Raw genomic sequence first — 17,014 nt, 5'->3', positions numbered from 1 at the left:
CATCAGAGATTAATTAATAATTACTCAATACCACCATCTAGTGTCTGTTTGAAGTGAATGTCATCATCCTCAATGTTGAACTCCTGCGGGTCAAGGAAAAAAAAACAAAAACATTTGTTTCTCCATCACTGACAGCAAAGTAGTTAAACATATTTTTCATTTTGTATGTGATGACTTGTGACCTTAATTTACTGACCATCTCTGCAGTTGAAGGAAGATTATTTTGAATTAATTCCTCTTGCGCAGCTTCAGTTTTTCTTTTCTGTCACACAACGACAGTTGGTCACGTCAATTCCCCAGCAGACATTTTAACTTGTTATAAGCAGGTAAGGAAAAGCACAGGTGTTACTAATAACAGTAAGGATTGCTCTGCTGTGTCCCAGTAATCATAACAGTAAGACTGCATGTAGGCCTACAATACCAGGGCCTGCCAGCTGGAGCAGCTAAATGGAATTCAGCCATCATCTACGCATCGCGTGGTTGAAGTGTCTTCGTTTAAAAAAAAAAAAAAAAGCTTTCCCACAGAGACCGTGACCATAGAAACCAGCACAGAGGGTGCCAAGTGTGTGTCGGTTATTCACCTGTTTTTCATCATTATTAGTTTTTTGTTCTTTTACTTTTTAGTCAAAAAATCCCAAAAACGCAGCAGAGAAACCATGATGAATCATCAGTGGAGGGTTTATTATGGACAAATAAGGTGCCATCTCCCTCACACACACACACACACACAAACACACTTAAACTAAACAGGCCATTAGAACTTTAGAACCAGTAACAAGCAAGCTCAAAGCATCAGCAAAATGTTGAAATGATGTCACGTTTTAATAATAGATTCTCATTCCTACCTGTCAGGTGATGATGGACACCAGCTTTGGTATCCCTAAGAAATGTGGGATTCTGCCACTCAAATCTTACTTCATACCAGTTTTAGCTACTATGATGCTCAAACATAAACAAAAAATGGTAAATCCATGGACCAGAGGTTAGTTTTTGAAGTCATTGCAGGATTTTGTCTCTGCGCTGTTCATATGTTGTCTCAGACTGTTTTCAGTCCTCTTAATAGTCATGTTGAGTACGCTGAGGTGGAGTTACCTGGCCACGGATGGAGAGGAAAAACCACATTTCTGTTTTTCTCTTAAAATGAACCTCGTTCACAGACACACTTTTCTTTCAACGCACACACACTCACACACAGATAATTTGTGATTTAGATACCCGGCTTTGATAAGAGTATCTGTTTGCAGTGTTATCAGGGATTGATTGCAAACCTATGATCTGACCTTTGGCCATATGCCTCAGTGTTACATCCAGCCCTTTTCCAGGCTCAACAGAAAACAACAGCAGACTCGTCCCTAACTGATGTAATCATCCTTCCTCTCAAGCATATTCGGCTGATCTTTCTTATATTACTGACTTTTTATCATTTTAATTTGACACATTTATCTTTCTGAAACTGCCAACAAGAGTCCCCCACTCTGATAGGACAATAATGTTTTGCTTGTTTGTGAATTGCCAAATCACATCTTCTGACTAAGTTTGCCTTCTAACTAAACACCACGGAAGTTGATTTGAAAACAGCTTTTACATAATGACTGCCTGTAAAGTTACGTTCCTTTCCTAACCCCCCACAGTGTAACTTTATGCACTTTACTTATTTATTTTTCCACTACAAATTTGGAGCCAATGGAGTACATGTTACTCCTATTTAGTACACGGTTATATATAGTACATGGCTCCCACTTACTTTTCAAGTGATTTTAAAATGTTTCTGTAAACTATTGTAAAATTTGTCCATAGTTTCTCTCCAACTAAAACATTAGTCGCCTCTTAACCTCACAATGACCTGTTTGTAAAATGAAGTTTTCTGTAATTATGTAATTATGATCACCATCTTTGCACAACAAGAAGGATAATATCAGAAAAGGAGGGATAAATTGTTCATTTGTTTCATCAAAAAAGGAAGCAATCGTCCTGCAGTGTGCCAAAGGTCATGACATACTTCCTCATACTTTATCTCTAGAGGATGATCTGTGAAGTCCACTGAAGAAGCACATCAGTGGCTCCTGACTGCTGACTGAAACTGGACATTGTCAGCTTCCTTATTGCTGGAGACGTCTCGCTTCAGGACTGCGAGGAAATCAACACAAAAGGAAAGCTGATATGATGTCTGTGTGCTGGGGGTGAATTTGCATGATCTCAACCTGAAGACACAATTCATTCGCCGGCAGAAAGTCCAAAGACGCAACACTGACATCCGCTGGCTGCTCTGTCGCATTCACATTTACTCAAGTGGTGTAGGCCTACTTTAGTACAATTTTGAGAGAACTTGTACTTAGCTTGAGAACTTCCCTCTTATGGCGTTGCTGCTTTGTACTTCTACTCTGCTATAGTTGTCTAATTTTACATATAAAACCTATGAGAAAATTAAAAATACACGAAGCAGCTTGTTTTCTATCCTGCATGATTGTTTTGTACAATACATGTGACAAGCTAAATATTACTGTAACTACTGGAAACCATCACATTGCTTTGTATGTGTCCACTTGCTTGACCCCCCCAACCCCCCAAAAAAGTTTTCTTTCTTTTCTTTCAGAGTCTTAAAGATTCTGATTAAAAAAATGTTTTTGATGTCTTTACAGAGTTTCATACTTTATTTGTCCACATTTATTTGAGGATTTGCAGGATAGGAATTAAGTTTTGAATGTGTGAAAACGTCAATCAAAAAATAGGTTAATCGTAAGCATAAATCTGCTTTAGGATAAAAAGTTTGACCTTTACTAAAGTAAAGATGATTTACAACAATCATTACAAGAATGTAGAAATAGAGTTTCTAGTTAATCTAAATGAAAACAAAAGATCAGGTGTGAAGTGGCCTTTTGCTGATGATGAAAAGATGTATGCTGCCCCCCCCCCCCCCCACACACACACACACACACACGCACTGTATGTAGATTATTACACCTATTTCTAATATTTTCATTTTACAGATTCAGGCTGTAACTTTTGTAATCAGCTGTAAGTCACACATCACTGGAGTCCGGACTGCATTAACTCGGAGATCTCAGCAGGAGTTTGTCTCAATCTCAATATTCTTGCTTTACTTTCACATTTATCACATCTAAGCTGATTTCCCCTGAAAAAAAAAACACATACTCTGACTGACCCTCAGCTGTAATATACCAAACATTTCGGGTCCCCTGAGAAGCTGTAATTTGAGCTTGAGGGCTGCTTTTGCCCCATTTCCTCCAACCAAGACGCGCCGACAAAGCGCAGACTGTTCATCCCAAACAGAAATTAGGTGAAAGGTGTCTAACATGAGGACGACTCTCTACCACCTCTCAGTAAATATACATTTGTTGATAAATTATACTTTTGCACGCTAATTTTAGAATGTTTTTCTGCCCTGATAACTTTATCCTTGTTTGTTGACTTGTCGGGACATGCAGTCTGCTTGAAAACTAAAACCCAGACGGCGTGTCTCGTTTCTCCCTTGATCAGCCCAATGTGATAATCCCATTTCATTGATCAATCAATCACACAGTGGCGCGCAGACGCAGATCCGACCCTGCTGTATTAAAACCTGACTGCATCTGTCAATCGCAGAAGTTCCTGTCAAATCTGCGCTCCTCGGGTTAATGATTTGCTGGTTATCTCGTACTTAGTACTTGAGCGTGGAGTTTGGAGTCTGCCCTCCCCTCCGATAAAACATAATAGGAGAAGCTCGGACTTGATTTGCCTTTCTTTTAGTGCCACTTCATCCACTGACTCCTTTTTCTCCCTGGGTCGGTTTTGTCTGTTCTGGCTGCAGAGACAGGACACAGGATGTTAACTCTGGTCGTGTTCTTGCTTTGTACAGCCTGCTGTGCCTCAGCTTCTGCCAAAGGTGAGTGATGGATCGTCGTGACCGCTTTCCCTGTTTGCGTTAGTGGTGCGTTTGGGGCCATCAAGAAAGTGGTTTTATTTGGCATAACAAGACCTTCCACTTCATCTTCAGTTTGTAGAAATGTGACATCAGGACTCGTTTGTAGCTCAAAATGAGAAATGCTGCGCTCTGGAAGTTTCTGTATGAAGCCAATGTTGGGAAATTATTGACTGAGGGGACAAGTTTAACTGTGCAAATGAATGAATCCTGGCCACAATGTCAGTGTCCTGTTCACTGTCAGTGCAGGAGCTTCACATGATGCTTCTTGTTGGCATCATTGATTGATAAGAGTAAAGTCAAGAAAGGCAAAATAACACATTTATTTATTTATCTATTTATTTTCTCTTGCTGTTTTGCTTCTGATGTTCCCTGAGAATATCAGCCAGTTGTTGACACAAAATGTGTATTTGTTGAATTCAGCCCCACGCTCTTCAGCGACCAGTGATGAAATCAGACACTGACACGTCAGTCTGTCTTCCCTCGTGGACAAACGTCATATCTAACAGAAGAGCTCATCATTAATAGAGCAGTGGGGAGATTTTTTTATCTTCTGTCATGTCGAACACGCCCTGTTAAATTGCTGCTGGTTCAATCACCTCAGTGCCATCCACAGACAGTATTTCTGTCAGGGAAACAAAAAAAATGGAAGAAGACAAGGAGCACCATGTTCAGTGGAAGCTGTTCTTTCAAAAAGACTTTCATTCCAGTTCCTGTTTTTGTATTTGGGAAGTGAAAAACAGAGCACTTCTCAGGTTATCTAACCACAAGTGAAAGATACTTGGATTTACTTACGATGGTAAATGTCTCAGATCCAGTGTCCATTTGTCACGTATTTTCACTAATGTAAGACCATCTTGTCTTGTCATAACATTGTTTTTTTTAATTATTTTGGTAAAAAGTCAAGAAGCTTTTTTAACAGAGTGCTTTACTCACCTGAACTGCAGACATTACAGAGACTACAGCTGTCCAGTCTTCTAGCCTGAGTTCATTCATCAAATGAAAGCTTAGCAGTCTTCACTTGTCAAAAACACGTTTTCACTGAAAGCCAAGCAGTTAAAAGCGTGTAGATCACTTTTTGTGTGTAGATAAAGTGTGTAGATCACTTTTATCTGGACATCTGAGATTTTTTGAGTTTTTTTTAACAGTCACTGCTCACAGTTGTGTCATTAAATGAGAATACAGTGATAAACAAATGAAGAAAAGTGAATGTTCACTGGGATAAATTCATATCAGGTTTCTTCTAGCTGATATTTGTAAGACGTAAAATGAAACCAGCAATAAGGTATTCAAAAAATGTATTTATCAGTCTGATAAGCTATGACGCATTCTGGACAATGGCTGTCTGCGGTGTAAAACCGACTAAGATTTGGCCTCCACTCACCAGCTGTGTGTCCTGCTGTTTCCTCAGGTGGTGCTGCTGGACCCCGGCTGAATAACAACCAGCTGTACAAATTCAGCTACACAACTGATGTGCTGTTGGACAGGAGCACGGGGTCAAAAGAGGGCAGCGCTGGCTACAGGATCTCCAGCGATGTTGACATCAATCTAGTTTGGAGAGATCCCAGCAGCAAAGATGACCAGCTGATTCAACTGGCGGTATGTCGGCCCAGTCACACGTTGAGAAGATCCCAGCACATTTGTAAAGACGGAGTCAGAATAATGCATATGGTTGACTACGCAAACGCTCTTGACAAAACTGGTCACTGGTTGTAGGTGTTGGCCTGTTTGCTCACATGAATTAATTCCTCAGATCTCCAATGTGAGGATCGAGCATGCGTCGCCTCGATCTGAGAAGAAGAACGTCCTCCATGGATCCACGGCAGAAGGCGTTTTGGGGAAGACCAAACTAGCAGCTCTGTCAAAACCTTTCCTTGTGCATCTGAAAAATGGAAAGGTAAGAGTTATCGGATTTTCTACTCTTGCCTTTGTCATGGACTCTTCTACAATAAGCATTTTAATATTAAACAATATGACTGTAAAGACGGCAGTGCTGATCACCGTCTCTACCACTTATTTCTGGTTTTATCACAGTTCTTAGCCCTGACTGTGACATACTGTCAAACAAAATTTTTAACCATGTATATGTTGGTACACAGTGACATACTTTCACTCCTAGGTTTGAACAACAATGGCTATTGTTGAATATTAACATTAATCTTTGATCTTACACATGTGAGAGATGCTTATAAGTAAGTCAGCAGTGCACTTCCAGCACTCCACTGCTGTCGAGCTTACTTTCATTGTGCTGAAGTGATGATGCTGGCAGGGGAAATCCCAGACAAGATGTGTGTGAGTGCAAAGGTCAGCAGGTTCAGAAGCTCAATGAGTGAATGAATGCACAAGCCTGACTCACACTGGCTCTGGGTTATTAACTGTTATCACGATGCTATTGCCGTATATTGTTCATAATTACCCATGATTGCCACCGAAAGAATAACATCAAGCTTATTGTGAGATGGCTCTTTTACAGGCTCAGGAAAAGAGTCATGATGGTGGTTTAAGATCTTGAGTTAAGATCTCTTTGCACTGCGTTAGATCCCTCTGATTGCCTTTATAATGGGTTTCTAAATGGAAACCAATGGCTTTATTAATGGTTCATGAATCATTTGCTAATGCTTCAGAGATCTTTAAAAAAAATAATAATTTGGGAGGAAACCCCTTTGACCAGCTGGACTTTATGAGCTTTGATTTAAAGATTTATACCTGAATTATTACTACAAAAGTAAAAACTAGCTAAAGGGTGTTTCAAAAGAAAAGTTTCACTCTTATACTGGCTTGTAACTGTATCTATAAAGAATTACCAAATAAAACTAACCATTAATAAGCCTATAAGAACATGTTTGTTTCAACATGTTTGTACATTACATTGGTTTCACATGCCAGTTCTTCACAGATGTATAATGATGATTCAGTATACAGTGTACTTTATACTTTGAAAGGTATCTGCGGCTCATGCTTAGTTGTTTTTTACACCACCTTAAAAGAGGTCAAATAGCAGCTTGTTTTACCTCTGAATATTAATATTGGTTCAGTGTGGAGCACGAGTTTGAAGAATGAGCCAGTGGACGGTGTGAAGCTGAGCTGAGCGTCTCGCCCAGTGTTGTTACCTTATTTATACTGATGGCAGGCTACAGCAGGAAAAATACACAGAGTAGCAGGGGGCAGTCTATTTATGGTGTTCCTAGCTTATATTGTGGCTGAGCACTACAAATAAATTACATTCTGTATAGGAGGCTCTGTAGGATGATGTAATAGGCTGATTCCTCCAGTCATGAGGACACAGAGTCCTCGTGGCTGGAGGTAGTGTGATATGATATTTCACAAGGTGAGCTAAGCTCATTGACTGAGGTTTGGTTACTTTATTATGATATCAGTAACTTTCATTCTGGTCATTGCTATGTACTGATGTGTACTGAGAATATAATTATAGGACATACTCTGCATGCCAGATTAAGTCTTTTTAAAATGCTGAACTGTTAATACCAAAGCATTCTGGTTTGGTTTCTGATCTGGGCTTCAAAGAATAACTTTTATTTTTGCACGCTAATAGTCTCTGATGTCGTGACCATTAACACATGTTTCTGCAGAAGGAAAACTGACACCCTGGTAGCCTTTCTGAGCTGTAGCACATACAGTACTGTGGGTCATATGCCTTAGTAGCTGTTTTATCTGCAGGACAAAACATCTCAGTATCCATCGTTCAAAAGGCTTCTTTAACATGTCGCTTTCCTTTTAGGCAAAAGCATTTTATTCCTACTGGGCCGAACCTGCAACCATCAAGAACCTTAAAAGAGGGCTGGCCAGCTTACTGCAAGTACAGCTCAAAACTGGGATGGTTATAGAGGTAACTGACATACTCCTGTCACATGTATAAATGTTTTTAGCACTTTATTGCATGCAGCTAATGTGAACATGTGTTGGAACAGAATGATGTGTCTGGAAGGTGCACGATCGAGTACAAGGCAGTCAAAGGTCAAGTAACAAGAACTAAAAACCTGGAGACGTGTAAGACTGCTGAGACTGGATTCACCACACACAGTCAGGTTTGTCAGCATCCAGACCACAATGACAAAATATTGTCTTTTCTCAGTTGCTAATAAATCTCGCCTCGATGTGTCCCCATTCAGGTGTTGGGCGTGAACAGGAAGTCCAGTTCTGTTACAGTGTTCACACTTGAAGATGGTTTTATCCGCTCAGCTGTGGCTGAAGAAACACACCTGTTGGCCGTTAATGCGCACAGATCTGCTGCGGCTAAAGTCGTGTCCAAGTAAGTCCCTTAGCAAAAATTTAATCTGTGCTGCCATTTCTGATATGGACACTCTTTAAATTTAAAATTTCTTCTCAGACAAGCCCTCACATTGGTAAAGACAGAAGCTGGACCGCTGGAGGCTGCTGGGAAAGATGTAGCTGGGGTTGTCAAGTCAATCGATGCCAAACTGGCTGCTGTCGGTATTGTGGCGGAGAAGGTCAAGTCCCAGTGCAAAGGATGTCCAACAGTGAGTACCCGTTCACCTTCACATGCAAAATTAGTGAATATGTTACACTGAGACATTTTGTACAGACATTCATAAATAACTAAAATCTTAGGTGAACCCCTGACTTTTCCTTTGGAACAGAAATCAAATGGGTGGATTGCCACAAAATTTGGTGCAATATTCCCACAGGATGAATTTTAATGACGTTAAACTTCTCCTTTAGCGGCGTCGTCTGGTCAAAAGTTCGTCCAGTACACATTGATTAGCAGCTTTTGGATAATGAATTCATTATTCCTGCTAATCATAAAGGCAGTTTTTCCTTGCCACTGTCACCAAGTTCCTGCTGATGGGGGAATGTTTGGTCTGTCAATATTAAAGACTATTTGGAAACTTTAATGTGAGAACTTTCTTTGTGATTTGCTCTATATAAATAAATTGAACTGAAACTGAAATTAAACATCAGCATGTCAGCATGTCTCGGGTCTTGTTTTTGTGGTTTTGGCCATCATTTCTGTCTCTTATGATACATGATTACTCATCAGAGTAATTGCTGAGATCTGGGAACATAGCAACACTGCTACAACAAAGTCAGACAAAAACACATGCGGTCAGATTGCGATGGGTTTGGATTGTTCAGTCATTTTACAATTGGCCTTGTTCTTCTCTTCCAAAGTTTTGCTAACTGAGAGGTTGTTCAAAAGCAAGTCATTATAACTAGCAGCCAGGTTAGGAGAAACAATTGCATTTCCAGTATTTCAAATGTATGTGCATAAAGATTCCCTCGCTCTGCTTTTGAATCAGTCCAAGTAACATTTCAGTGCCCACTACTGCCTTCAGAGTATAAAACAAGGTCTGAGTTGTTCAAGCCGTCATTACAAAATGCCTCCTAAATAGCCTGTATTAGTAATTAGATACTTTATATTTTTGTACTGTAATTACTGACTGAAGACGGGCTGTCTCCTAACCTCTTCTCCCCTGTGCTCCCCCACTTAGCTTTTTGAACACTGGCAGGCCCAACAGAAGCAGCTGGAGCCCACGACCCTGTCCAAAGCCACGGCTCCTCGCAGCTTCCTGGCTCTCATCCATAGCATTAGGAAGGCATCCAAGGACGAGATCCTCAAAGTGCTGAAGAGTGCCAGCAAGACATCTCTGTAAACAGGCTCCTCCTTCTTTCCCATATCTTAATTTGCTGACTGAGTCCATCGCTCTGCTGTTTCTTTGAATTGGTCTTAACCTTGAAGATTGTGAATGTAAGGAGATTAATTCACTGTTATTGTGTTTACCTTCTTCCTGCTGGTTTCAGACCTCAGGTGGTGGATGCTGTGACATCCTCCCAGACCGAGGAATCTCTAGATGCCATGCTTGAATTCCTTAACTTCACAGATGCCAAAGGTTTGGTTCTGCAGGAGAGGTTTCTCTACGCATGTGGCTTTGCTTCACATCCCAATGAGAAGATGCTCCAGGCTCTGCTGGTGAGTGTTATGTTGCTATTAAGAGAAGTAGCAAGTTTTCTTGCTTATTAAAGAAAACACAGGAAGAGATGCTTCACTGAGTTTTCTGTACTGCCTGTTTAATAGAGTTAGCACCCTTGCGGTTTAACAATAAGCAAAAATTAATTCATCTCTTGATCATTTTGGTAAACTGTATTTTCAACCGTCCCTTAGTTTAAAGTGATATTCACCAAAATTCACCATCTACATATATGTCAGACCTCAATGGTCTGATTGATCTGATCAGTCTCGAGAATAAATTGTTGAGTAACAGTTGAGTAATTTCTGTGAATTTTAATGAGAGTTTTCCTTTTACAGGATATTTCAAAGGGAAAGTTTGGCAGCAGTGACATTAAAGAATCAGTGGTGATCATCATGGGAGCCCTGGTCCAGAAACTGTGTCAAAAAGGAGGGTGCAGTTTACCGGTGAGCTCATCGAGATGATAACCAACAACAAACAAAAGCCAAAAATATAGTGTCTATTTTAAGATAAAGTATGTCGAAACATCTGAAAAATTGCCTCAACCGAACATTCTGGAAACTAAACTTAATCTAAATGAATCTAAGAGTTGAATGATGATCTTCTGCTGTATATTTACCCCACAGACGGTGGTGCAGGTCAAGAAGCTCCTTTTAGATGGGCCGGACAGTACACAGGTGGAGTCCGAGGTCCAGATGTATCTCCTTGCTCTGAAGAACTCCATGCTTCCGGAGGCCATTCCCCTTTTCACCAAATACGCAGAGTCAGAGGTGGGAGCTTATTGCACCATCGCCCTCACTGCTCTGCAGAGATACGACGTCAAGCTCATGACAGATGAGGTGGGCCTTAGTGTACAAAACCCTTCATTGTAGCTGATCTTTATGAGTTTCTATGCTATATGGAACTGATTAACATAAAACAGAAAGTGAAATTAAATATTTATATCACTTTTAGGTTAAACGTACAGTGAACAGGGTTTACCACCAGAATCGACGCATTTATGAGAAAAACGTGAGGGCTGCTGCTGCTGACGTGATCCTCAGTAGCAACCCGTCATACATAGAGGTCAAAAATCTGCTTCTGTCTATTGGAAACCTTCCCCATGAAATGAACAAATACATGCTGTCTAAGATCCAGGACATCCTCCGCTTCCAGTTGGCTGCCAGGTTTGTTGTGGACCAACCAAAAGGCTACTTTTTCTTTGAATTTACAACAAGGTTCTTTTTGTGTAAAAGGATTTTTCTAATACACATTGCAGCCACTTGTTGTATAAAATACTTCTTTTTTTTCAGCAAAGTTATACAAGAAGCTATGAAAGACATGAATTCCCACAACTACGACCGTTTTGCCAAAGTTGGGTCATCGTCTGCATTCTCAGGATTCATGGCACGTGAGTGATCAAGCCTCATCTCTAAACCTGGAATAAATTACAATTATACTATTTCAAAATATAAAATCTGAGAGAAAATGAAGAAAATTCACCCAAGTAAACCATTAGCATTGACCTTTCAGACCTGTCACAAAAGGCACATGCACATTAACTGAGTACTTCAACATCTTCCTTCCTGCAGAAGCTGTTGATGTGACCTCCACATACAGTTTGGACATCTTGTATTCAGGCTCTGGCATCCTGAGGAGAAGCAACATGAATATTTACGGTGCTAGTAATGGAGCAATGCTACATGGACTCCAGGTGAGGAAACCACACAATGAAATTAATTATTGTAATATATACAAAACAAGCTTAGCAGGATGGCTGCAGGAATATATATTAATATTTTTTTTCATTTTCATGTTTTTAGGTGGTTTTACTTTCTTTTTTTAATGTTTTAATGCACTGTGTAAAGCACTTTGAACTGCCCTTTTGTATATAGATTATGATATATAGATGAACTTTCCTTTCGTTATGAATTATATTATTCTCATGTCATTTGTGTGAAATGACAAAACACATCATCATCAAATTGCTAATTTGGATGTTCTTCCTGTTTCCAGGTGGCAATTGAGGCCCAGGGTCTGGAGTCACTGATTGCTGCCACACCCGATGAGGGAGAGGAAAACCTGGAGTCATTTGCTGGGATGTCGGCTCTTCTGTTTGATGTCCAGCTGCGACCGGTCACGTTCTTCAAGGGTTACAGTGACCTCATGTCCAAAATGTTCTCCATGACTGGGGAGCCCATGAATGTAGTGAAGGGTCTCATCCTGCTGACTGATCATTCTGAGGTAAGCAGTTACTACTGCATACCACACCAGTTACACTACTCTATAATATAATGAATGCAACAGGTAGTGACAGGAAGACCATTAGTTGTAGGTTCTTCATATCTTAACTGTATGAAGGTGATGGTAGAGAACAGGACTTGTTGTGTTTGATGCCCGGCTGTATGATGACGCTCTGAGGAACTGTATTTTCAGAATTGTAGTTCAGCGTGGTCAGTGTTATTATTTCTTAAAACAAATTGAGGTTTTAATCTAAAGCAGAAGTAGTTTGATTTTGCTGCCTTATATCACCATAAAAAGAAACACGTGCACTGATTGGTGCTGGAGATTGAGGTTTGCATTCCATTTCCTGCTCATCTTCGGTCCTCCAGGTGATCCAGTTACAGTCTGGTCTGAAGGCGAATGCAGAGTTCCAAGGAGGTTTGGCAATTGACATCTCTGGAGGCATGGAGATCAGTCTGTGGTACAGGGAGTCCAAGACCAGCGTCAACAACAGGTAAAGCCCAGAGACGAGCAAAAAGAAGAGCAAAAAAACAGCTGTTGCAGGTGTTTTTTTCAGCAAAGCTTTTACATAATGTTTTGTGCCAGGTATATGGGTCACAGCCTCAAGAACGACCATGGAATGATAAAGTATCTCAATGAGTATATTTGTGAAGTACTGAAAGTACAGTGTGATGTAATACACTTCCAGGGCGAAGGCCTTTGTTGTAGGCAGATAATTCTTAGAACAACCTTTGTGACCGAAAGGAAAGTTGTTTTAAATGTTAAAGCTACGTCACCGCACTGCAAATAGGCTTCTACTGATGTTGGATTCATGTGAACTTTAGAGGGTCTATAAGTGCTGTCTGATTCATTTGTTCCATCGTTGGACACGCTCCAGTATTGTGCTTCACGCCTGTTTCATTTATAGGGTTGTGTGGATATGATGTCAGTTCTGTCTGGTTCTCTATTTTAAAACATTACAGTCAACACACAACAGTAGCAACTGAAAATGGAGCACATCATCACGCTGGTGTCGGTTAGCTTGCAGCATCTGGTGATGAAACAGGATTTGAAGAGCAATACCAAAACTGAAATACGATGTGATTTTCCTTTGTGAGACAGGACTGCACATGCATTTCAGTACTTTTTATGTACCAAAAAAAACAACTTTGTCTTAAACAGTAAACTCAAGAACCAAAAAACTCTTCTTCATGTTCAGTTGCTTTTCAGTCTCTCTTTTTAATGCATTTGATGATACATCTGAAAACTATTATTATTATTATTTTGCTAAGGTCTTAGGTGCCTATATTTATTAGCAAATTATCAGTTGACATTAACATTAATATTTGAAGCAATACCCTGCCTGAGTACTTTTAATTATGCTGGCTTTACTCACACATTTACTCTACAGATGGAAAAGAAAATGGGATTTTAATGGGGATCTAGGTTAAGGAACTAATGCCCTTTTTGGAGCGCCAACATGAGGAACGAAAATACATATTCTGTTTTTCTGTTTTGGGGTTTTCTTTCTACTTTTTCAGACCTCTGTTAAGTGTCACATCCTGAATTCAGACTTGGGGATGATTTGACCTGTGTGTGGAGGGGAGTGGCAGAGGCAGGTGAATGGATCAGCATAGTTGTACCTCATCCACTCTGATAATAGACTTGCAGGCTATCTATAGAAACAGAACAAACCACACTGGCATCTTTGCCAAGGCATGTCTCCGCGGGCAAAGTTACAGAGGTTGGATGTTCAACTGGTTGGCACACACCTTTGATTCGAAACACAAGGGGAAGTTGTTACATGGGAGCTGAACTCTGCTTGTTAGAGCCTGAGCTTTACTGTGCTTCTGAGCCATTGATACAAACTGTATGATAGAAATACATGGTCACAAAAAAACAGGATTCATTCTTTTCTGTTGGGAAGCAGCCGTGGTACAACAAATATTCCAATATAGAGAATGGAGGAGTCCTACTACAACAGCTAACAATAATAATAATGATGATGCTAATGCTCCTTTTTTTTACTCCTTTACCCCATTTGGGACTCACAAAGCAAAAGCAAATCCATCAGATGTGAAACACATTTCACAAACTCATGTTTATACTAAACGTAACGCTATTCTAAATGTGGAAAATGTACAAGTTGTTATCTAATTTTTCACTTCCTTGTGGTTCCAGGGGAGCGTTAGCAGTCACTGGCAACGTAACAGTGGACATGGACTTTATGAGAGCGGGTGTGGAGGTCAGCTTCGAAACAGAGGCATCTCTTGACTTCATCACTACAGTCCAGTTTTCCGAATATCCCTTCTTGGTATGCATACAGATGGACAAAGCTACCTTCCCCATCAGGTATTGTGAAACCCTCCATGTAAATAAAAGATTCTCGTTGGGGTTTTATCGTTGAATGTGCTTATGCCAAACCTAACTGTCTATGCTTGATGTTCTTCTTCCAGTGAATACCTGACCAAGTACGAGAGCTTGTCGTCTGGGAAGAGCGTTATGTCACGCAAGAGCAAGAAGCAACTCATCTCGGGCTCTGAATTCCCTCTTCACCAGGAGAATTCAAATATGTGCAAGAAGGTTTTTGACTCCAGCTGGTAGAAGAAATACGATGAACTATCCACGAACAAGTTGTCCTTCTTACAGCCAGAGTATTGTCACTCAAAGGTTTATTGCATTCAGGACAGCTGCCACACCTCAGGCTCGTGCAGTAAGACTGTAAGAGAGAAAAGTGACGAATGTTTTGTTTTTTTAACAACACATGCAGCGTTTACATTCCTGTGAGTATTTAAGTAAGTTTAATTTGCCATTTCCTTCAAAAATTGGGAATTCTTTAGTTGCCTTTTTATGGATTTCCTTGAAAATGTATTTATGATGGGCACACACAGGATGTATGTTTTATTTTAAAGAGTAATGCTCAGCAAGAATAATACCACTCTAGTTTTCCCAACACAGTTACAGTAAATATCACACTGGAGACAGTGGATTAACTTTCCCCATGAACAGAAACGCTCCTTTCTGTCAACATTCCTTTGTTTTGTTTTTTTTAATTTAAAATGTTTACTAAGGAGGAGCAGTTTATTGTTTTATGTCACTGTATCACTGTTCACACACTTGAAATAACTTATTGAGCAAAGTAATATCAATTAATTACATTTTTTTATGATTACGTGGGTGATATTTAATTGTCCTTACTGAGACGATGAGTGTGCATTGTCTTTACTTTGTACTTTCAAGATTTGTGGTGATAAGTGAATCTTGAGAAATGAATCCATCAATACTTGAATATATTTTTTTTTGTATGTGGTTGTAATTGCTCTGTTTGTCTGAACGACCATGGAAGCTGTAAGACTTTGGAGCTTCTCTGAACTTGTGTTAACATTACTAAGGGTTTATTAGATCTGTAATTGGCTGACAATAAATGTGCACTGGACCCAATTTTTACTTGTAACTTGATTTATGGATTTAGATTCAGCAAAACAATGTGTGTGTGTATGAACAATAGTATAATATGGTCAACACAGCCGTGGGACTTTCTTTTTGCCTTTAAAGAGGCAAACCACCAATTTTAAATGTCAAAGTCAGTTTATTTGTCATGTGCTATATACATCATGGCCTACATAACAGTTGTATAACATCTTGAGCTTTGTTAAGTCTGAGAAACAGACTCAAATGATCTCTGTGAAGGGTGCTTTAACTTAAAGACTACAGATTTATTACAGAAGGTTTGAAAGACACGATCAAGGCACATTAGTTCAACCTCAGCTGCTTTGAAATGTATGGACACACAACACAAAATTGCAAGAGTACTCATCAGGTACAGTGCTCATCACAACCACACATGGTATATTCATAGCATTTTGCCAAGAAATGTGTGTCTGTCAGTCTGTACCACTTTGGGCTGGACTGAAATAACTGTTGGATGTGATGAAACTGTTTACAGTCATTCATGGCTCCCGCAGGATGAATTCTACTGATTTTCTTTATCACGTCAAATTGTTTGTTCGGTACTTGGGTTTATGACTCACACTTTGTGTTGTTCTTTGTGCAAAGTGGCTAGCATTAACACGCTGACATTACGTTTTAGCTAACACAGAGCCATTAGTGAGGCTGTGGCCTCTTAAACCAATGATCGAAGTGTAGAAGTTCTTGTCACTTGGTGGTTTCAAATGTTAATTCAACCATCTGGCAATCATATCATTTCAAGAAGGCAAACTTAACAAGTATGAACAGTACAGTACAGTAGCGTGTAACTAATTTTGTTAGCTACACTGTTTTACTTTTTTGTTGTGTTTTGTTTGTTTTGATGGTTTGTGGCATGTTCAAGGAGACAAAATAAATGTACCTTAGTGGCCTACACACACTTGTTGATTCAGGTGCAGCAATAAATCTTGACTTTTCCTGTGTCACAGCTGTGACATCAGAGCCTCTGCTGGCATCTAAACACAACAACTGGGTCTTAATGTAGATTCCTTAGAAACCACCGAGAGCAGCTGGGGGCAAACCAGTGTCTGCCAGTCTCGCTGCAACCACGGCAACCGAGTAAACACAGCAGCAAACTGTCAGGTTAAACTTAAGCCTCGGCCCGGGTGATGTTTCAGTGTCACCAGAAAGCTAACCTTGCATGCTGGCAGATGCCAAATGTGTACTTGTGTTGGCATAAATCTGTTTGATTCCCTTTGACCCTTGTCATTTGTTTTTTGGATGTTTTGAGTGGTGGAACTTTAGCAGACACAGTAATCAGGTCACGGGGATAAAAGGAAGTGAAATTTTTAAAATGGTCTAAACAGAATATCAACGAATAAAATGTGTACCAGTGTACAGGAACAATCTATTTCAGAATTTCAAAATGTACAAGTACACAAAAATATTGTGTGAGTAGTGTAGGACACATGAATGACTGAACACAGTGTTTGTTATTTTAAAAATATACTGTGAGTAC

The 17,014-nt window shown here is 39.9% G+C and overlaps 1 protein-coding gene and 1 long non-coding RNA gene across 2 annotated transcripts; one reads left to right on the top strand and one right to left on the bottom strand.

The window, feature by feature from the left end:
* The first annotated feature begins 3,617 nt into the window (after positions 1–3,617).
* LOC124074661 (microsomal triglyceride transfer protein) lies at positions 3,618–15,510 on the top strand. Its single transcript, XM_046417818.1, has 18 exons — positions 3,618–3,883; positions 5,331–5,518; positions 5,673–5,816; positions 7,659–7,766; positions 7,849–7,965; positions 8,050–8,189; positions 8,268–8,418; positions 9,391–9,548; positions 9,701–9,869; positions 10,206–10,313; positions 10,494–10,706; positions 10,822–11,033; positions 11,160–11,257; positions 11,439–11,560; positions 11,863–12,090; positions 12,459–12,583; positions 14,251–14,421; positions 14,526–15,510. Exons 1-18 carry the CDS (start codon positions 3,823–3,825, stop codon positions 14,671–14,673), a joined length of 2,661 nt encoding a protein of 886 aa, XP_046273774.1. The 5' UTR covers positions 3,618–3,822; the 3' UTR covers positions 14,674–15,510.
* Positions 4,253–5,391, bottom strand: LOC124074665. Its single transcript, XR_006845890.1, has 3 exons — positions 5,304–5,391; positions 4,856–4,960; positions 4,253–4,544 (listed from the first exon to the last, which is right to left on the bottom strand). It is a non-coding gene; the product is annotated as an uncharacterized LOC124074665 (long non-coding RNA).
* Positions 15,511–17,014: the final 1,504 nt, after the last annotated feature.

Source organism: Scatophagus argus, chromosome 2 (assembly GCF_020382885.2).
Source record: "Scatophagus argus isolate fScaArg1 chromosome 2, fScaArg1.pri, whole genome shotgun sequence".
In the NCBI taxonomy this organism is placed as follows: Eukaryota; Metazoa; Chordata; class Actinopteri; family Scatophagidae; genus Scatophagus; species Scatophagus argus.
The sequence above is the reverse complement of the archived record's forward strand: the minus strand, read 5'-3'. Positions and strand labels throughout refer to the sequence as shown.

Bases quoted from the DNA above. Each gene is read 5' to 3' on its own strand.
- LOC124074661 (XM_046417818.1), top strand. From the start codon at position 3,823: ATGTTAACTCTGGTCGTGTTCTTGCTTTGTACAGCCTGCTGTGCCTCA. The intron at 10,707-10,821 runs GTGGGCCTTAGT...TATCACTTTTAG, and splicing joins TCAAGCTCATGACAGATGAG to GTTAAACGTACAGTGAACAG. The intron at 12,584-14,250 runs GTAAAGCCCAGA...TTGTGGTTCCAG, and splicing joins AAGACCAGCGTCAACAACAG to GGGAGCGTTAGCAGTCACTG.